Raw genomic sequence first — 22,724 nt, forward strand, 5'->3', positions numbered from 1 at the left:
AACTAATTTTCTTAGATGGCTCATAAAAATAGGATAATTATTTTGTAGCCATATCTGGAACCCAATTTTTACAGTTTTGATGTTTATGAAGTAATACTAATTTAATAACATTCTGATTTTCTCATGTGACATAAATTACAAGGTATACTGAAAATTATAGAAAAGTGTACATTATTTTACATCTGTATCTGTATTTCTTCATGTACATCTATGGATTATTTTTAAAAAATATACATAAAGCTCAAATACTGAAACTTGGAGCCAAGACTAGTTCTTGGGTCCTTCGGCAGTTCCTCTGCAAATTTGGCATTACTCTCAGTCATGCTTGCTCCAATTACTAAATAAATACTTGAACTGTGTATTTTCATTCAACAATTTTTTTTTCCAATATCCAGCAGATGGTGCTATTCTGCAATAAACAGCTTTCACTTTTGTCAATAAAGTGCTATAGATGTTTTAAAAAAGGCAATGCTTTTTAAAGTGTTTTATTGCTTACCTTGTGCTGCAATTTTTACAGTCCCTTGTTTGATTTCAGGAGCTTTTCCTGGCTCTTAGAATGAAAAAAAAACATAAATTACCATGAAGTATGATTTTGGAAAAATCTATAAATAAAAAAGGGGCAGGGGGGCAGGGGAGCACAAACACAAACGAGCATAAAAAGTGTTGCCTTTGACATGCAGAATTTTTGTTAAGAAATAAACAGTTATTAGAGGAATTGCTGAGAATGGAGCTTACTGAAAGAAAACATGACTGAAGCAATTTAAATCGTAAGATTCCCAAAACTGTTTTGCCTCACTGTCAACTGGCCATGGAATATCACTTAGCATTTGTTGAGCATCTGAATTTGAAAATCTCAGAATTCTATTTAAATTATGTCTGTATTACCAGCCCTTCGAAATCGATGGCACATGTAGAACCAAATAAGATGACTTACTGAAGGTCCCTTAGTGAATAATGTGAGAATAAAGCCTGGAACAACCAATCTCAAGTTCAAGACTTTGACTCTAAAATGCCCTTCCCTAAACTGCAGTGGCACCAATCACCATTAATGTGGCCCTGGGCAAAATATGTCCGAGAGAATGAGCAAGCTTCATTTTGAATCTTTCTTCCCTCTTCTTCTAAGTTTTTTTGCTATGTTTTTCTCCTTTGCTCAGAATTTTTCCTTTAAAGAAAAAGGATTTATTAAAAAAAAAACTTATATGATAAACATCTAAATATACTTAATCAGAATGGGAAATAATGGGTAAATAAAAATTTCAAAAAATAATGGCTCACTTCACATTTGACTTAGTATGGTTCCTGATTGTCTTTACTGTTTTCAATAATTGAATTATTATTTAATAATGGAACGTAAGATTGGGTCACTTGTTTTAGATGTTCACTTTTATTCATTCATCACATGTTTAGGAATAATTATGTGTGGACACGAAGTTAGGTGTATATGTAGCAGCTGATTCACATATATATTCAATCTTTCATTTAATTATTGTCAAATGTTGATTATAACTTGTTTAATGTTGATTTGATTCTAATTCATGCTTACCTCTTATTGGTAAGATAATTATTCATTTATGTATAAACATGATTATAAAAATGCTAATTTTTATTTGTTGTTACATAAAATAAATATTTGATTCATAAATAATTCTAATTACTATAGCTATTTATTCAGACAAAATATCTTTTGCCAAAACTGAATTCAGTCTACCCTTGATATTTACACAATTAATTTTTTTTCTGGAGGAAAACTGCATGCATGCTAGTACCATCTTTGTCAAACCTAGACTAAATGGTCTCAATTAGTAATTATACATAACTGACATGTAATAGACGAGTATTAAATAATTGTTGACTAAAACAAACGGAAGAAAAGAAGAAAATAATATGTCCAAAAATTTCAACAAAAGAACACCATTCTGCTCAGATGTTTTACTTCCTGGAGATCTCAAAATATTAGAAAAGTATACTGTAGTTTGTAATTAAATTTTAAAGAATAAGATTTTAAAATATCAGTAGGTAAAGTACCTTAAAATTTGTAGAAATATTTGCAAAAATTTGCAGCCAATTTTCCTCCTATCTTCTCCTTTTTCTTTATATCCTCTTAAATCACTGATCCTAAACAACCTCATCACACCTAAGATTCTATTAGACCACGGAGGTCACACACACCTGCAAATTATGTAGTGCTTTTCCTAGGGCCTTATCACTTCTCCCACAGACTGTTTGGTTTCTCAGTCAGCTGCTTTCTCCCTCAGCGGTCAGGTTCAGAAACATGCCCCTGAGTGCTGAGCTTTTCCCATTTGAGTGTCCCAACAGGCTGGTCATCTCTCAATGGGGTTTATCTCTTTAATAACCTTAGCCTGTCCTGGGTTTGGCTGTGTGCACATAGATTGGGCATGTTTTAGGGTTCCTTATCTATGGGCTCTTCTTTCTACTAAGACTTAGTTCCCTCCCTAAGCCTTCCCTGCACCTCATTGTCCCGCATCCAACACATGCCAAAGAAAACAGTCCACAAATGCACACTGATGCATTGAAGATACTGTTTCCAGGTAGAAGTGTATTTTAAAGAGATCATTCTACAATGTCTACCTGCAAAAGAATGATTTCAATGGAGGAAAATCTCGGGATCGTAGCACTATCATGTTTGTCCCTCGTAACTCCATCTATTACTTCTCTGATTTTAAGCTTTAAAGTTCATTTATGAGGTTGGTGCAAACGCAACTGCAGTTGCGCCAACCTCAATTGCGTTTTCACCTGTCTAAAATATTAGTTCACAAACTACTACATAATCTACATCTCAATAGAAATTAACAGTTTAAAACCAAATGCCTTTTCAGTAAGTTTGCCAGCTTGCATCCAACCAACAACAATATCATCCTTGAAACTACTGAGAACACATGCAAAGAAGATCAGATCTGACATATGCTCTTGCACAGCATTTCCATTTTCAAAATTGCATGACATCAGGGGAGGAATCGACCCTGAGTCCATACATGTACAACACAAGAAGGCTGCACCACATATTGTACTACTGAAAACACATTAATCCAGACAGACAAATTTTCATTATAAATAATTTTCCTGTCTCCTTTTGATTTCTGCCAACTACAAAAGAAACTACATTTTTGTTAGGGAAAATTCTAAACCTATACAAAAATAAAGAAGACAGGATAATGAACCCACTGTTTCCAACACCTACTATAGTATTTCGTCTGTACTGCCTCCACTACACATATTCTAATGAAAATTTCATTATATCAAATGATTTTATCTTGTCATAGTTTTGTTTATAGCTGTATTTTTGGAAATAAAGTACAATAACTTAAATAAAAAACAGATGACCATAACAATATTCAACTAAAGATTATAGTAATTCTGAAATTGATAAATCGTATTTTGGACTTTTAAATGAGAGACAGGATGGACCTAGATTAAAATGTCAGCATAATTCACTTGGGGGTGTTTTCGCAGGAAATCATCAGAGAAGTTAGTATTTGTAGATCCCTGAAACATGTGGTATTTATATAAACAAATTGTCATGAATCAGATGAGTCAAATGTTTCAATGTCTTCTGATTCCACAGACATGGAACAACCTGATTTACAAAACTGAAAAGCTATCATTAGTCTGCAAACATTTTATTAAAGAGCCAGTTTTTGCACAGAGATTTAAATACTAGTTTAATATGATTAACTTTTCATTTCTAGGACATTGTTTATTACTTTGACTTCATTTAATGTAAAGTGCAAATCCATTACATTTTCAAAAATAGGTTTCACATAACTTTAGTGGCAAATGGACTGCTACACTGTCAGCAGCCAGAATTGGTCTTTGGCTAATGGACAGCCGATAAAAAATAATAGTATTGCAGAGAAACCTACCCACATCTTACATGTTTTTGACCATTCTCCCATCTCTGAAAAAAAAACCAGTGTATTTATTATGTTTTAATTTTAGAATAAGTTGGTAGAGATCAATTATTACTTCAAAAGAGACAATAAACAATGTTATTCAAACACTTGAATAACATGTAAGTCCCTTACTTATAGTAAGTAACAACAGAGTAAATAAGAAAGATTCCCCCTAGCTGCAGTGAAGTGGCTGGCCATTAGAGAGAGGAACTGACAGGGGCAGGAGAATGAGCAGCAGCAGATGGTAAAGCAGGTAGTGGGCTCCTACCACACTGACTTTATCATGGTTATTGACAATACCCAGCCCACTGACCTCCACAGTACAGATTTCCATTTCAATGTGAAATAATATAATTATTTACTCTTACAACTTCCCTTCCTACTATCCTATAAATTCTGAGATCACTGATTGATTGTCACTTATTCAACTTTATAACTCCAGACCCAACAAACTGCTGGAAAAATTGTCTCTATGAAACAGTAAGAAATGACACAGAATATCTAAATATAAAAATGAAAAAAAATCCAATTGACTGCTTTGAAATGGAACATTAAGTTTGGGGATCTATTTCACTTTTAAGATGACGCAAAATCTTTTTCTCTTTGATCACTGATTACGTGTTATTCAGTATTAACTCTAAATTTTAGAACTAGATTTTTAGTAGAATATATGGTAACCCACATTGCAGTTGGGAATTTTGTAAAATTAACTAATTTAGACAAGTTTGCAAATTTTTAATTAGTTTGCATGGATTTTGTTAAAAGGATAGGAGAGGAAAGAAACAACAAAAAATGAACATATTCGAATTCTACTTAAGAGCATGTTTGAGATAAACATTTTTTAGGATTCAAATTATGAATCAAATTTATTTTATTAATCTTCCAAAGAAATGAAAACAGCTTTAAAGCTGTCTCTTGCTACTTCATCAATATTACAAGGAACTTAGACTGTTCTTATTTTTTATTTATTTATTTATTTTTTTTGAGATGGCTTCTCACTCTGTTACCCAGGCCAGCATGCAGTGGCATGATCTTGGCTTACTGCAACCTCCACCTCCCGAGTTCAAGCGATTCTCCTGCCTCAGCCTCCTGAGTAGCCGGGATTACAGGCGTCCGCCACTGTGCCCAGCTAATTTTTTTGTATTTTCAGTAAAGTCAGGGTTTCACCATGTTGGTCAGGCTGGTCTACGAACTCCTGACCTCGTGATTCACCTGCCTCGGCCTCCCAAAGTGCTAGGATTACAGGCGTGAGCCACGGTGCCTGGCCAACTGTTCTTATTTTCTTAGGTAGGAAAACTAAATATAGAAAAGTTGAATGGCTTTTCCACAGATCAGGAGTTAAATTCATGTTTATTAATTCAGCAGCTAAAATTTGACCCAGCATTATAAAACCTTGACCCCTCAAAATATATACATCCTTTATTGTTTGCATAAGATAGTGGAAACTAATGACAAATTATCTTGCAGTCCAATGAGCTGCTAAATCAAATTCTAAATTATTTTCTATTCTTATAAAATCCAGTATTATTTTTAGACACAGATAGTACCAAAATAGAGAAAGGTTAACATTTAAGCTAAAAGCTGCTACATACTTGAAAGCTCTAGGCTAAGCCTCTTGTACTTATAACTCCAGGAAAGCATATTTCATGAGCATTGCTTCAGTTCAGTATGATAATTACCCTATTGAGATGAAATTAATCATGAAGCAGCCTTTGGCCATCCTGTGTGACCAAGGGGACTGAAGCCTGAAAGAAGGGCCTATCTGCAGCCAGATATGCAAATTGCAAAAGGTGCACAATGCAGAAATATGAATAATTTATCAAAATAATCTGTTATTGCTAGAGGTTAAAAATCTAAATAAGTTGGCAAAATGATTTACAATAGGTAGCATAATTTTGCTAGATTTTTTCCCCTAGAAAATCTTCACCTCATCAAGCCATGTATTTTGTTTTGGAATCTAAGTAGCTTTTACCTTAATAACTTAGCATTATAGCGTTTAATTCAGAAAAAAATTGATTATTTCACGGCCACTAAAATAATCTATTTTTTTAATCTTTAAAAAAGACTATCTCTTCCATTTAACTCATTCTAAGTATTTCTTAATTTGAAAAAGAAGGAATTTGGATGCTTTTACTACATGTAGGTCAAAATCTACCTATAGATGTTACACATAAAGTCAGCTTTTTCCAAAAATTAAGCGTAGGAAAACAGAAAATGATTGGGAAACATCAATCAGAATAATGAGCATTTCCCCCTCATGGCATTATCTAGCTGTCTGGATAGAATGTGTGAGAATGGTAAGTTTCTTAAGTAATCAACAATTTAGGGTTGAAGACCAAGGTATCAATTAATTTAAATGATTAGCAAAAGAAACTTTTTTTAATATAAAGGAAAGTTATGTACAAGATACAGATCATTTGGCCTTTTACTCTTCGAAATACTTGCCACATTAAGGGCAGATTACATTTAGACTAAGAAAAAGGTTTATTCCATGTATCTAATAAAACAACAGAATGCAATACCATGGGAAGATATGAAGTCCCATTTCTTGAGATGACAGAGATAGAATACCTGTCTTAGAGGAGTCCTAGATGTTTTTGCCTAAAGCAAAGAGACAGTACCAGCTGGTCACTCAAGGTTCCTTTCTACCTTCTATAGCAACTTTCTAAAATCAGTGACTATGAACACAGACAAAAGTATTAGAAGAATTTGCCTACATTATTTTTGATGGCAAATTTCTTGATTATTTATTCATTTGTATTATTAAGACTTATCCTGGTAGTCCTCCACTACCATAAAATAAGCATTCCTTTTGCATTGATAATATTTTAAAAGCAAGCATTCTGACCAACAAATTGGAATGATTTCCTTAGGAGAAGCATACACTTTCTAGAACAGTTAGGACTCAAACACAAATGTGAATTCTACTTAGAATTTTCAGTAGAAATTTGACACTTCAGTGAAATAAATGTTATGATTTGGAAAAACTATTGCATTCTCCATATGAGTGATTTATTTATTGGGCTAGGATTGATTCAGATTCTAAGAAAAATATAGCAATGATTTTAAAAGTCAAGAGTTTATTTTAGAAAATAAGCCATTTTATTTGACATAAAGAATATGTATGTATATATATATATAAACACACACATACACACACACAAACATATAAAGGAAACAAAATTTCTGATTATTTAGCCATATTCTTCACTTAAAATTTCAATTTAAAAAATTAAATAAGGTCTAGTTGACAGGACCTCTAATTTTGACAGTCCCCAACATTTTTGGCACCAGTGCCCGGTTTTGTGGAAGACAGTTTTTCCTCCCAGGGACAGTGGGGAATGGGGGTAATAGGGGATGGTTTCGAGATGCAACTGTTTCACCTCAGATCGTTAGGCATTAGTTAGATCCTCATGAGGAGTACACAACCTTGATCCCTCGCATGAATAATTCACAATAGGGTTCAAGCTCCTATGAGAATCTAAAGCCCCTGCTTATCTGACAGGAGACGGAGCTCGGGCTGTAATGCTCCTTTCCTGGCTGCTCATCCTCTGCTGTGCAGCCTGGTTCCTATCAGGCCACAGACCAGTACCAGGGTTTGGGGACCCGTGCTCTAATGCCCACTTTACATATAAGGTAGAGAGTGCTTTCCTCATTAAAGGGTGTCATAGAACAGTATGATCTAAATTTAGCACTTAAAAAACCAGCCCCTTTTTTCTAACATTAGTAAACAGTATATGTGAATATCACCATTCTGTTTTTCCTTTCCTGGAAAATAAGAAACACACACACCACTTTTATCTCCTTATCCAATTTGGAAATGTTATAGACAAACAGAATTGTGTGAATGTAGTCCTCTGAAAATATAACGTAATAAGAATAGTGGAAAGAAAAACTAAGGGCAAAGACTGGCTTTTGTGTACCTTGTATCTCTAACACAGTTCTTGGTACTGAGCAGGCATCCCGAAATGTTATTGCGTGAATAAGTGAATAATGATTGGGAGACAAGGTGTTTGAAAAGCCCATATTATATGCCTGACAATTCTAAACCAAGTGTGTGGTAATTATCCTCACAAAATTACACGGACTTCTTGAGCCCTTTTTTCCCTCTACAGTTCAATAGATGTCAAAATCTAAAGATGCTGTAATCAGATTTAAAGAGAATTTAAGTTTTTTGTAAAAATGGCTAGGTTTGTAAAATGCAGATTACATTGATAAATTGCCATGATTTCCAAAGGGTAGAAATCCTGAGTGGAGAATTCTAAATCAAGCAGCCCAAGGAAGAATTCAGAGGTTATTTCTAAGCAAACACTTTCTGGTAAACTTAGTCCTCAGATTAAACAGGAGGTTAGGGGTTGAACATTATGCAATTTGATTTTAAATGAGAAAATGCATCTCCAAATAATTACTGAGGTTTGTCACTTACTCTTCTGTATTTATTGCATGAGTGCTTACTGGGAATAAGGCATCTATATTACGTAAACATAGGAACTAGTTCCACCCACAGTTTGGTTAGGAACACTGTGTGAAAAAATGCTAAAGTGTATGGTACTCTGAGTTTTAGAGATTGGCAATTTTTTAGGAGGCAGGATATAGATAAGATTTAAAGGAGGTCGGGTGTAGTGCCTCATGCCTATAATCCCAGCACTTTGGGAGGCCAAGGTAGGCAGATCACCTGAGGTCAGGAGCTCGAGAACAGCCTACTGGCCAACATGGTGAAACCCCATCTCTACTAAAAATACAAAAATTAGCCGGGTATGGGAGTGTGCACCTGTAATTCCAGCTACTAAGAAGGCTGAGGCAGGAGAATTGCTTGAACCCGGGAGGTGGAGGTTGCAGTGAGCCAAGATCACGCCACTGCACTCCAGCCTGGGCAACAGAGCAAGAGTCCATCTCAAAAAGAAAAAAAAAAAAAAAAAATTAAAGGAGAGATAAGGTGTAGCGCCAAAAAGGGGAAAGGGAAAGAAAGCTGCAGAGTGAATGACAATGTATTCTCCTGCAATTATGAATCAGTCCAGCTGGAGCAGAAGAGTCTTGTTTGATGTTAATGAGAAGTAAAACATGTGAAATAAGCAGAAGGCCATTGGCCTGAGGCTGTCTTCACATTATGAGTTCCTACATAATGAACTGCAACCTAACTCAATATGTAAACAAACTGAAACCTTACTTAGGGGTATGTTTTTTGTAAAAGAAAACAGAGTCTCAGTCAATCACAAACAGCTGAGCTTCAGCCAGTCACAGGCAGCCAACTGATCAGACCATGTCCAAATAAGGCAACTGTCTAGATTTAACCAATCAAGCTATTTCTGTAATTCCCTTCCTGTTTGGGCTATAACAGCTCACTGCCCACCTGAGCAGAGCTCTCTGAAACTCTTTAGTTTTGAATCGTGCCAGGTTTATGAATCATTTTTTGCTCAAGTAAATTGTTAAATTTAATTTGTTTAAAGGTTTTATTTTAATAAACCAAATGTTAAAGTTTGTTTAAAAGTAAATTATGGTCAAAATAATTGACCTTGAAATCTCAGCAAATAAGGTAGACTTTTGTCTTAGTACATTGAGCGCTACCACATTTTTGGGCAGGAAAGTTACACAGCAGTGTTTTGAAGAGATAAAAGTGTCCATGATTGTCTGGGAAAGGGCTTCTGTCCCTGTAGCATAGAAGACAGCTACAATGTCACTGGAATACTCTATGTAAGGTGATAATACCTTAGACTAAGCAAATGTTAATGGAAATGGGAAAAAAAAAAGCTAGATATTAAAAAGAAGAATCTAATACAATTTTGAGATTTGTTTGACATATACAGAGAAGGAAAGAAGGCTGTTCAAATAAGACAGATTTTGGACCTGATAAACAGAATAGGTTTTAACATAATTTAACTAAAGCTTTTAACACATGTTAAGTTTGAAGCGATGGTAGAAATACAAATGAAAATATTGAGTAGACATTTGAAGAAAGGAGGGTCCTTAAAAAGATATGGAGATTCTAAAGTCATGCACATAGAGGTGTAAACTGAAATTAAGAGAGTGAGCAATTTTTCCCAGAGACAAATGAACAGAAGGCCTCAGACTACCATCCTATCAAGAAATATATTAGTTAATAATCTCTAAGAAAAATCCAAATGTTGATTTCAAAAAGGCCAGGGAAAAGACATTTTTTTTTTTAATGAGGCAATAAACTTCAGGGTTAAATAAAAAGAAATAAAATTTGATATCTAAGAGATCCCTGGAAATCATTGTGGATATGGTTTTGGAATGGAAATGAGGATAGAAGGAAGCCTACCTTTAGAGCTCTAAGGTGGACAGTAACAAAATAGAAGTAGTGAGTGGAATCCATTCCTGTGACAAATGTGGCAGAGGCCATAGGAAAAAAAGAAACTACAAAGGGGCTTGAAGATGGCAGGAAGATCAAGCAAAGGCTTTTTTCCTGTTTTGTTTGAAAAGAATAAAGAAATACCAAATGGAGAGAAAAATATGGAAAAGTCTGGGAAATGGGAAGACAATCAAGGTAGCAAGATCCCAGACTGTGTGGGAAGAAATAAGAAAAAAGCATAGGTACAGATATCTGCCTAGGGAGAAAAAGTACATCTTAGTCTGGAAATCAAAATTCCCCTATTAAAATAGCGGAAATACATAGCCGTTTCCTAGAGGGACAGTATTCTGATCAATGATGACACCTTGCAGAGCACAAGGAAGAGGTCCAAATTTAAAAAACTCAACATAACTGAAAATAGAATTTTACTAAGTAAAGTTTTGAGAATCAAAATCAGGAATAAAAAAATACAGGAGAAAAGAAGAATTGAAAAAATGTAAGTAATACAAATAGAAAATAGTGAGATAAAAGATGGCAGTTGAAGGGAGGAAAATGGGACAAGATATTTGATATTCAAATTATTATTGCAATTATTCAGGTTTTATAATATATATAATTGGGATATTACATGTTATTGGTGAATATTCTAATATATTAAGGTTATAGGGCAACTTTTCCTTCTCAAACCTAAAAGGACCACTTAATAAATAGTTAAGAAATCTCTAACAAAGACAGATAAGCCACACTTGATTATTTCCTTCTTTCTGATATTGGACTCTCAATCTTCTCCTTGGACTTTTATAAACATTCATTAAAAGCAAAGCAAAAATTTAGATGAAAAGACAATTAATTTTGAAGCTACGTACTATGATAGGTTCTACATACTTGATGTCCTTTCCAAGCTAATACATAAAAATATTCACTTCTGTAAACATGGAAATGATTTTATATGTTGTTTGTTATATCTAAGAGGTGTGGAAAAATATGCAGTTAGTACTTGAGATGCAATATCACTGAATTACTGAGCCATTTAGATTATAATCTATATTTAACATTTTTTATTTTAGAGGCTGGACTTTTTGTAATGTGTGGTGAACTCTTTTTTGTTTTTTTGAGAAATTTCTGTCACCCAGGCGGGAGTGCAGTGATGCGATCTCAGCTCACTGCAACCTCCATCTCCCAGGTACAAGTAATTCTCCTGCCTCAGCCTCCCAAGTAGCTGGGATTACAGGCATGCACCACCACACCTGGCTAATTTTTGTATATTTAGTAGAGACGGGGTTTCTGCCATGTTGGCCAGGCTTGTTTTGAACTCTTGACCTCAGGTGATCCACCCGCCTCAGCTTCCCAAAGTGCTGGGATTACAGGAGTAAGCCACTGCGCCTCCCATGAATGGTTCTTTAATTCACATTTGTGTCATGGTTCTAAGAGTTCAAATGCTTTAACTGTCAGCTCACACACTAATGCTCTAGATAAATAAATGGGCTTCTCAATATTGGCTTCCCTAAAAGGGAATTTCACCACTTCTTCATTCTCTCCTTTATCAGTGTTAAAAGGAATTATGCACAGCTCTGAGGAACAGTAGTCCCCAGCGTTAGGCATGCAGATCTAAACTTAAATTGGTATTTAGCTGGCAGCCTAGTGGTTCTCATAATATTAATACAAGCTAAGGTTACTGAATATTGACATTGCTTCTGGAGCCCACATCTTCACATATTGCAGCAAATGTACCACTTTCTCTGGAGAACTATTCTGTAAAGCATAATGTGTTTCTTTAGCAGTCAACCTAGAGGTTGCCTTTAACCACTGAATATTCAAAATCCATGCTTATATGCACAAATACCATATTGAGTCAATATTCGAATGCTGGAGAAATGTGCATAGAAGTGTTTGAGAGCAAGTGAGTGAATGCTAGTACAAAAAAACAATTTCCCACATACTGTGGTAAAAGGCAAGTTATTGGTCTTCTAACAAATGGCTCAACTGAAATCTACTTTTATAGCTACTAGGCTTTCCAGTTAGCCCATCTCCATCATCTCACAGATGGTCTGAATTCCAACTAACCCATCTGAAGGCAGTAGAAATTTTATAAATATAAACTATATACTGAGTTTTAAAATTAAAGAGTTTGGAAAATTCATTTAATAATAAAATGTTACAATGTATTCTTCTGTGGAGTACATTTTTGAAGACTTTAGCATCAACAAGAAATCTCAGAGGCAAACACAATTGGTTTCTGTATTACATGACGAGGCCGGAAATGGCTAAAGTAAGGGTGCAGTAGAGGTTACCATGATAAATTCTCAGACCAAAAAGTTTAGTAATTCTTATCTTTCAGCCAGGCTCACATGATGACATACAATTTAAAAAGTCAATTTAATTTAAAAAACAAATAACTGCAGTTTTTTTTAATCAAAGGAGGAATATACCTTTCACCAATGGCCCCATACTAATTGTAATCCTCATGGGTACCTTATCCAATACTTGAAGTACTACAAGCAGAGAACACTCATCAGATTACTTACACTAAGAAAAATCTCCCATCTCTTGAAAACAAATGGGAGCTTAAAGATAGTCCCTCAGTATTTTGTGCTATAATGTTTTATAGTTCATATTTATCTTGAGACCATACTTGACTCCAAATAATAGCTAAAATATGTCTACCCAAATTTCTAAAAACTGCATTGATTCTTCATCCTTCATTTATTGAATTTTCTAGAAAACCAGATAAGCACAAATGCACAGATTAAAATTTTAGTCAGAAACATTTTTAAACCAAGTAAAAGCCAAAATAGAATGATGTAGGACCAAAGAAAACTAAAACCTATAAATATTCTGAATGTTATATTCAACAAAAATAGATTTCACAAACATCAAGATTATATAACACAATAAATTCAGAAAGCATATCCAATATACCGAAAAGCTCACTCTACACTATTATTTGAATAAAAAGTTAAATTTCTAAGCACAGTGTTTCAAAAGTCTTTGCATTAATTATTGCACTTGATCTGTATCATTACTCTATAAGATAGGCCGCTAGGCCTGGACTAAACTGCAAGCATTCCGACCCTAGTCCAGGATGTTGCCAATATAACAAGAATTACCACTTCTCTTCAAAATAATACCATTTTTCCTTGCAGGTTTAAACTATAAATTTTAATATAAAGCTTAAAACTTTATATTATGTAATATATAACATATTAAATTTTATTTTCCATTATATGCATGTATATAAAATGAAGAGCCAATACAATTTCTAAAAGGTTTGCTGTGACTCATTGTGATAGCCATATATAAACATAGGAAAATCTTTTACATAAATGTCTCTGCCTTTAAAATAACAACAATGGCAATTATAACACCTAATTTCTATACAGCAAATTTATAGAAAATCCCATATTGTTTTACTTAAGAAGAGGAAGTATTATTTCACATAACAGGAAGTCCAACATAGAAGGGTTTCAAAGTTTACTGATTCAAAAACAAAAATTGTCGTCTTTATCTCTGTGCTCTCCCCTTGCGAAGCCTGGTGGGTTGGCTGGTGGGGTAATCAATTTCAGGGGCTTCAGCAGAGCAGGAAAAAGAGAAAAGAAACCCACAATACCTTCCCACCTTCAGGCTCCAAGCTCAGGGTGCTTGCTGAGAGGGCCCAAGCTTAGGTGGGGGTGGGGTGGGGGAAATTTTTATTTGAATGAAAGTTGGGAGCTTTGATAATATACTGGATTGGATGTCTTGAAAAAAGACACCACTGTTTTATTATCTGAGTTGAGCATGACCAGGCAAGCTATAGAGTCTGTTGCCGATTTCACCCAAGGGGTGAAGAGAAGCAAGTCTACAGAGTGGGTTTGCAGTGGTAGTTACAGAAAGAATAAAGTTGCTTTCTGCTTATACCAACCAAACTGAATGAAACATGTTTTATTAACTCTGTGCATACAGAAACAGAATCAGGGCTCTTCCCCATGCCCTTATTTGTCTTGTTCTACTTTTTTCTTTTTCTTCACAGTCAACCACTTTTTACCCTCCAAAGTGAAATACTATCATTTCTTGGAAACTTGTCTGATCCCCGTAGTGCAATTGTTTTCTCCCTCCTTGGGGCCGACATAGCGCTTCACCAGGACTTTCTTAAGGCATCTGTCGCTTTCTATGCTTGCTTTTGCTATTCACAGACATGTTTCTATCTCACCTCCTAAGCTGCACACTCCCATAAAATTCCCATATGCATCTTGTTTTTTCCTTTTGGCTCATGCCACCCTCTCTGTGGCTATGGGCAATACATACTCTTTCTCCTTTTTTTGTATAAATAATGAACTGAAGGAATAAGTCCCTTGAATAAAAAATGTTTATTATTTTGAAGGATTAAAGAGCAAGGGAAAAAAGCATGGCAATTTTTTTGTAAAAATTAATCTTAAGGAAGGTAAAAGTAAGGCCTCTGCCTTTTGTAATTGCTTGATTCAAAATTGTTATAAACCTTGAAAATTATAACAAAACATGAAATACTTTTGTAAAAAGAAATTATTTTTCCACAAAGACTTCACCACAATAAATCACAATAAATCACCTAGGAAGTAGCAATATTGTAAACATTAAGAGCATAAGTCCTAGAGGTGCCTGGTCTGGGTTTAAATCTCACTCCAACCAATTTCCAATTGTGTGGCATTGGCGAATTATTCAACAGCTCTCTTCCTCAGTTTCCCAAATATGGCTTTAAAATGTATTAACAATGGTACCTGGTTTTATGCTGCTACTAATCGGTACATTGAAAAACAATGAATCAATGCATTGAAAATGCTTATAGGAGGTCCTGGCAAATAATAAGTATTCAATACCATCTGTTTAGTGCTATTTGGCTTGTTCATCCCAACACTGTGCTCACAATATTTCATCATCAAAATCTCTGAATTTCATTGAAGCACCTCACTACACATGGTACTAATTAAGCACTTGAATAAGGTCATATTTTATATTTTCTAATATAAAGTACAAAATTCTCATATCTATGTCTTAGAGAAGTAACCTGATAAAAGAATTGTTTTGGGCCAGGAGTGGTGGCTCACGCCTGCAATCCTAACACTTTGGGAGGCCGAGGTCGGTGGATCGCCTGAGGTCAGGAGTTTGAGACCAGCCTGGCCAACATGGTGAAACCCTGTCTCTACTAAAAATACAAAAATTAGCTGGGCAAGGTGGCGGACGCCTGTAATCCCAGCTACTCAGGAGGCTGAGGCAGGAGAATTGCTTGAACCCAGGACACAGAGGTTGCAGTGAGCCGAGATCGCGCCATTGCACTCCAGCCTGGGGGACAAGAGTAAGACTTTTTCTCAAAAAAAAGAATTGTTTTGCAACATACATATATAAATTAATTTCCATACTCTACCATCCCAGAAGTACCCATTTGAATTCTTTGTTTAAATTTACATGGCATAGCACATCTTTAAAAGTAATAATCTCTAACAAGAAAAATCATTTTACAAGTGATGTATAACACTTTAAAGTGGAATCCATGGAGCACTAGTCCAGATAGATGTTCTTCTCCACAAAAACAGTTCAGGGTCAAATAACACTGGAGAGCACTACATACAAAATGTTACCCTCCTAAGATTTTACAATATATTTAACATATACCAGACTGAAATTCTACAGTAGAGAAACCAGTCTAAGTTAGGGCACTGTTTCCCAAACATACTTGATGATAGAACTCTTCTTTAATGCAACACTCATTAATGAGGAACATAGACTGGGTGACGTTACTCCTGGAAATGGAGATAATAAGTATTCTTTGCTTCTCTTTCACACTAACTACAATAATAATATCATATGGTCACTTAGTGATTTATTTAACAGATGTGTCTTGAAAACCTATAAAGTTCACAGTACTTGTGTAGAATATTTACAGTTTACAAGCCTCTTTGACATATATTCTTCAATTTAGCCCACAAAATGGGTAGTAGTCAGCAACACAGCTTTCACAGATTCTCAAAAGCAATGTGGATTAGTGAAAAGAACATAAATATTGCAGTCAGAAAGGTCATGCTTTGAATCCTGGCTTTGCCATTTCGTATTTTCCTTGAGCATGCTTAAGTTTTCAAAGGCTCATATTGCTGTGAGGATTAAACGAGGTGACATATGTAAAGTACCAACCATAATACTTTGAACATAATAGGCACTTGCAAAGGTATTCTTTCTTCCTACTTTTGAATGTTAGCAGAGAAACAGATTCTTCTGGTTATGTGTTGCAGTTATTAATTCACCTTAATTTTGAACACAAGCATGACATTCACTTCGCGAAATGTGCCTTGCTCTGTCAGTTAAAACAGATAATGTAATTTACACACACACACAAAACTCAGAGTCTAGTGAGAAACAATTAAATACCCAGTATTGTATGCCATGTGCTGTTATAAAGGATAGAGATTTTATGAAATTCATTGAAACAAGACACCTGTCCATCCAGAAGACCAGTAAGGGGTGATATTTTATGAAAATAACAACTGGTATTCAAACAAAGGGGAGGTGGAGAGAGGAGGATAAGGATTTGAACAAAGAAGCCTCTGAAATAATCATAATTGTAAGAGAGAGTGGGTTGACTTTAAACAATTGGATGGACTTTTATATGGATGGAACAAAGGGCGAGGAAAGAGTTATCAAGAGATGAAGCCAGAGAAAGATCAGGAAAGACACTGAAACTCTTCAATTAAGACTTTATCCTAGAGACAAAGTAAAGCTTTGGCAGGTTTAAGTGGAGAGTGAAATAATCAGACATGCCTTCAGTGAAATCATTGATGCAGAATATTTGGTGTAAATTACATATTGTGAAGGACCGGCTAAGGAGGATACAGTACTGTTCCAGACTAGAGTAATGATGACCTGAACTAGGACAAAGGCTGTGGAGTCCAAGAGCTGTGGGCAGATATAAGAGATCAAATTGGTAAGACAATTCTATGCCCAATCACATAAAGTAAAACAGAACACCATGCATTTCCTCCCCTTGTGCAAGCACCTAGCATCAGGACAATAAAAAAAATATTACTCACTGCACTCACAAAAATTACCAAATAGTTTTATAGCAAAACAAAAAGTGATCAACGAAGAAACAAAATGAACCAAAATATAATGTTAATCATTTCTATAACATGTATTGTATTTTCTCTTCACTTATTGAAACTAAAAGTATTTTAAGTATATATTTATTGTGTATCCACAATAAGTAACTAGGGAATTTATGACAGCAACAGCAACAAATAAACACAGGGTCAGTGAAAATACATGCTGTATTAATTAAATGTACAGTGATTTATACATAGTTTTACTAAAATGATAGTGGATTACATCATTGTTTATACATATCTGGACATCACAAATATTAGTATTTAAGAGTCAGCTTTGAGGGTGAAATAGAATGTGTAATTAAAAGGAAGACAGAGATGAAAGCTGAATCTCTCCAAAGGTTGTAGTCTTTATTTCTGTCCCTTAGTGTGTTAATATATTTCTAAATTTTGCTTCAAAAATACATAACAAAATGACACCTATTGATTGCCAACATATGTCAGCAGTGTGCTAGGCATTTTGAAAATTATTACACCCAATACTAATATAATGAAGGGCCAAATTTGATATTTACAAGCAGAAGAGTGCCTGGCATATAGTTGTTATTCAGTAAGTTTTGTTATATGTATGAATAACTTTCTTTTTTTTTTTTTTTTTTTTTGAGTCAGAGTCTCGCTCTGTTCCCCAGGCTGGAGTGCCGTGGTGGGATCTCGGCTCACTGCAACCTCCACCTCCTGGGTTCAAAAGATTATCCAGCCTCAGCATCACGAGTAGCTGGGGTTACAGGCGCCCGCCACCACACCCAGCTAATTTTTGTATTTTTAGTAGAGACGAGGTTTCACCATGTTGGCAGGGCTGGTCTTGAACTCCTGACCTCATGATCCACCCGCCTTGGCCTCTCAAAATGCTGGGATTACAAGCGTGAGTCACTTCACCCAGCCTGAATAACAACTTTCTAAGGAAGATTGATTATGGCAAATAAAGGGTCCTTCAAGCAATGGGATGAGTGTGAATATCAAAAGGAGAGTTTGAGAATAGAGGCTGAAGAGAACTGAATTGCTTTGTATGACCTAGTTGGAAAGTTTGGAGTTTCTGTGGGAAATCCAAAACTCAGGGAGTGAGAACAAGCTATGGCAGAAGGAAAGCACCAAAGAGGAGTCAGAGAGATGACGTACAGTGGGAGGGAACCTGGGAAAGGGCAGTAAAGTGTAGCCTGAGGATATTAAACAGCAAAGATACCCAATACTTAATCTGTGTTTATTAATATTGCCACATAGTGAGCTCCTTCCGCATCCCCTCTACCATCCGCAGATATCTTTTTTAAAAAATTCTATGCTTTGTACAAATGGTTTCTGAAAATAGATTTTATGGAAACTAAAGAAAAGTGCTTTTATGGAAAAAAAAAACAAAAAGCCAGCATACAGAGAATTAAGAAGCCAGTCCATGAGCTGAACCAAGTAAGTAACAGCAGAACTCACAGAGCGAAGTGATCTAGGGCATGTAAACCTTAGCAACATTTAAGAAAACATGGGATGGATTTGGGAATTTTACAGAGTATAGGTATAGTAGAGACAGTTTGTACCAGCTTATGAGACCAGATAGTTAAATTTTCAGAAATCCTTCTGGCTGGTTAATTTCATGTTGATAGCTTCAAATTGGCCTTGGTGGAATTATGTACACCATGCAAATCAGCAAACACTATAACTCAGTACTATTTTTATCTCTCCCAAGTATAGCTTACCAGCACACCATGGAATCTTATCTAGTTATTAGAGGAACACAGGACCTGACCCTTGCCTTAACTAAAACCACAATTTACTTCCCAAGGAAAACAAGGGAAATGGGTGGCAGCTGGGGAGGACATGGTAAATTTAAAGAGTAGGCATTGCTGTCCAATATGGCAGCCAATAACAGTATTAAGCTGTTTAAATGCAAAATTAAATAATTTAAAGTTAAATAAAATTGAAAATTTGACTTCTCAATAACTAGTCATATTTCAACAGCTAAAGAGCCACCTGTGGCTAGTGGCTGCCACATGCAGCAGTACAGACATTTCTACCAATATAGAAAGTTTAATTGGATAGTGCTAGAAGACCATCATCACATTTTAAGAAATGTCCTATTTTTCTTCCTAGATTTAGAATTTCACTGTGGTATAGCTGCCTGGTGAGATTGTGAATACTCTTCTGTGTCTCTTAATGTTCTGTAAGCAAGATGCCTGATCATCATTGGTTACATCTCTTTATCAACAGACTGTAGGCTCAGCTGGAAACTTACCAAACTCTGATATGTAGCTTTTAGTAACTTGTATGAATAAATATTTTGTGGTAAAAATTTTACAAATTAAGTAAAACAACATCAATTTTTAAAAAAATTCTAAATAATAATAGTAAATCCTAAAACGACCAGAATAATTCATATCATGTGACAAAATCATAAGAAAAAAATAAAGAAAAATTATGTTCGGTTCTTTAGTTACTAGCTAATTTAGACTTTGACAGCTTCCAGCAGATTGGAATCCCCCCAAAAATATCTAAAATGTTCAATAATTCTCTGTGTTCAAACATAGAACTAAACATGATTACTTAAGGAGGAATGTGGCGGGCAATGAAAAAATCACATTAAAAAGAAAATAGCATGGAGAAAAGGAGGGAAAAGCAATATAAGAAACCAAGATATCATAGTACTTCTTGATTTGAAAAGTTAACACTCTTTAGAAAGTTTGGAATTCACATAATGTGATTCTGTGAAAATGTCATTTAATGGTTTCATCATTCTGTTCTCAACAAATTCCCAGTGTTGGGGCAACAGTAGCAGTAATGTCAATGACATCAGCATCTCAGTCTCTCAGTCTGAATCTTGGACATAATGTCCTGTGATTGCTCCCAAAACAATTATCAAAAACACTTCAATTTCAGAGGCGTGTATATGTCTGGACTTTCTGGCATGAAATAATCAAATTGCTACTTTAATTAGGATTACATATGAAATCACACCTTGGTGAAATACCAGAAAGTACTGGTTATAAAAAATAATTAAAATAGTTTTTCTAAAGGGTATGGAATTGACCGTTACTCAAAATTACTTAGGAGTATTTTAAGCACTTAAGGTGAAGCTTTGGTTCTTTATAGTGAGCTTGAATTGATGACTTCATAGCCTGATAAAAGTGAATTCTCCAGGAATAAATAGGGCATTGTAAGAGAAAGCACTTGACAAGAGAAAGAGTGGTGTTTAATATAGCCAGTTGGCAAGTGAATATAGTTTCCCAAAAAGCATTCTTGAAGGTGTTTTTTCACATAAAATTGTAACAAATTTCATTGGCTTTGAAGATGTGCTTGCCTATTATGATAACAAATATGTCAAAAACCATTAACAAATCATGAATAGGCTTCTAACAGATAAAGAGATAGTCGACAGTGTCAAATGCAAAATCTTTTTAGTAATGACTAAATCCAGAGACTCTCAGAAGAGGATGAAGCCGCCTACTCACCATTAGACATCTCTACCAGATTAAGAGTTATCCATTACTAAGTGTTGGTTAGTAAAGGTTCAAGGGGTAACTAGTTGTCTCTTGCATTCAGCCCATTTTCTTACCTTTAAATCACACATCAAAAGGCACCTTTTCAAATGCTTTGCTACCCATGCATCAAGCCTACACAATTTCTCTGATCTTCAAGTTTGCTATATGATGAAGAATTAAGGTTAATTTTACATGACTTCTTTAATTTTGATGAACCTATGCCACATCTTTGCATTTAGCATTCCTTTTAGGTTCCAATTAATAATACTTTCTGAAATATTGATCAAGGTTAACCTTAAGGTTACTAAATCCTTTTTATTGAGATTTTTTTTAAAAATTATAGAAACCACTGAAATATCATTAAAACACAGAATAAGTGTTATCTCATGTTTAACGAGAAAGTACTCCACAGGATTTATAGAAATATGTGAGTTATAGGAATTTTCACATTGCCATGATATTCTGAGATTCATTGCTTGAGGGAGGCTGTCCATGGACATACATTGGATATTAGTAAGCAGTTGACATTGTCCTAGAGTTCATCTGATAAATAGCAAATGCATATATACAAATATCAGCTTTTCTTTAAGTCAGGAAAAATAAAATCTTTTATTCTGTATGTTGTGGAGGTTTTAGCTGAATAGAAAATACATGTGTAATAATAAAGAGTCCCTAATCAAGAACTTGGAAGCAGGAAAATGGAATTGCCATTCTGAGAGTTAAGTCTTAAAACACACATTACATTTTAGGGGAAAAACCACTATATAAAAATTTAGTGATTCACATAATAGTTTTGCCAAAATTCCTCTCTTTAAGTATTCTGCTCACAATTAGTAATACAAGAATCTTTTGATTATTGCTGAAAAATGAGTACCCTAGGATTATTATTGATTTCATTCTCCTAGGTAAAAATGTAACGATAATACAATTTTGAATATCATTTCAGTTTTACTTACATCTACATACAGAAACTTTAACTTATATCAAATTTTATTAAATAATTACATGAATAAGAAGTAAAACTAGATAATATTTAAGGAGTCCTTTCTAATTCATTCATTCAGCAAATATTTATTGAGCATCTACTGTGTTCCAGATGCCACTCTAGGCTCTGTAAACACAATTATTAAACACTCAGAGGCTTGTCCTTTTGTAGCTTTGCGTACTTCTTGGTAGTATAAATGTATGATGGGCCGGGCGCGGTGGCTCACGCTTGTAATCCCAGCACTTTGGGAGGCCGAGGCGGGCGGATCATGAGGTAAGGAGATCGAGACCACAGTGAAACTCCGTCTCTACTAAAAATACAAAAAAATTAGCCGGGCGTGGTGGCGGGCGCCTGTAGTCCCAGCTACTCGGAGAGGCTGAGGCAGGAGAATGGCGTGAACCCGGGAGGCGGAGCTTGCAGTGAGCCGAGATTGCGCCACTGCACTCCAGCCTGGGCGACAGAGCGAGACTCCGTCTCAAAAAAAAAAAAAAAAAAAAAAATGTGTGATGGATATTCCAGAACAGTGCCTACTACAAATAAGGAATTCAACTAAATGCTTATTGCGTGATCAGGCTGAACTGTCCTTACAAATTAGTTACTTTTTTATATTTAATTTTCCCATGAGACATGATTTGACCTTTAGCTTATCAAATGCTACATACCAAATACATACAAATTATAAAAATATTTACCATGTATTGGCTACTTGTAATATTCCAAGTACTGGGCTATACAGCTTACCTAGATTTTCTCATTTAATCTTGAGAAGATCGCTGTAAAGTTAGAACCATTAGTGTCTTTCCAGAGAAGGAAACTAAGGCTCATCCACAGAATTTGCAGGTGACTGAGGCAAGGCTCAAAGCCAGACAGTCTAAGCAGGTAGCCCTTAAGATAAACATCTATGTAATGTTAAAACATAGTTCTTTCTATCCCATATGTAAATTTATATTTATT

General features: G+C 35.1%; 1 protein-coding gene across 3 annotated transcripts in view; it reads right to left on the reverse strand.

Moving 5' to 3' along the window:
• The window catches only part of TRDN (triadin), a 407,513-nt gene that overhangs the window by 170,829 nt on the left and 213,960 nt on the right, over positions 1–22,724 (reverse strand). For all 3 annotated transcript variants that reach the window (XM_063621032.1, XM_055263048.2, XM_055263039.2), the window contains one exon: positions 497–550. In XM_063621032.1, the coding sequence (XP_063477102.1) occupies positions 497–550 (54 nt within the window). The remainder of the gene's footprint in view (positions 1–496; positions 551–22,724) is intronic.

This window comes from Symphalangus syndactylus, chromosome 2 (assembly GCF_028878055.3).
Source record: "Symphalangus syndactylus isolate Jambi chromosome 2, NHGRI_mSymSyn1-v2.1_pri, whole genome shotgun sequence".
Classification (NCBI taxonomy): domain Eukaryota; kingdom Metazoa; phylum Chordata; class Mammalia; order Primates; family Hylobatidae; genus Symphalangus; species Symphalangus syndactylus.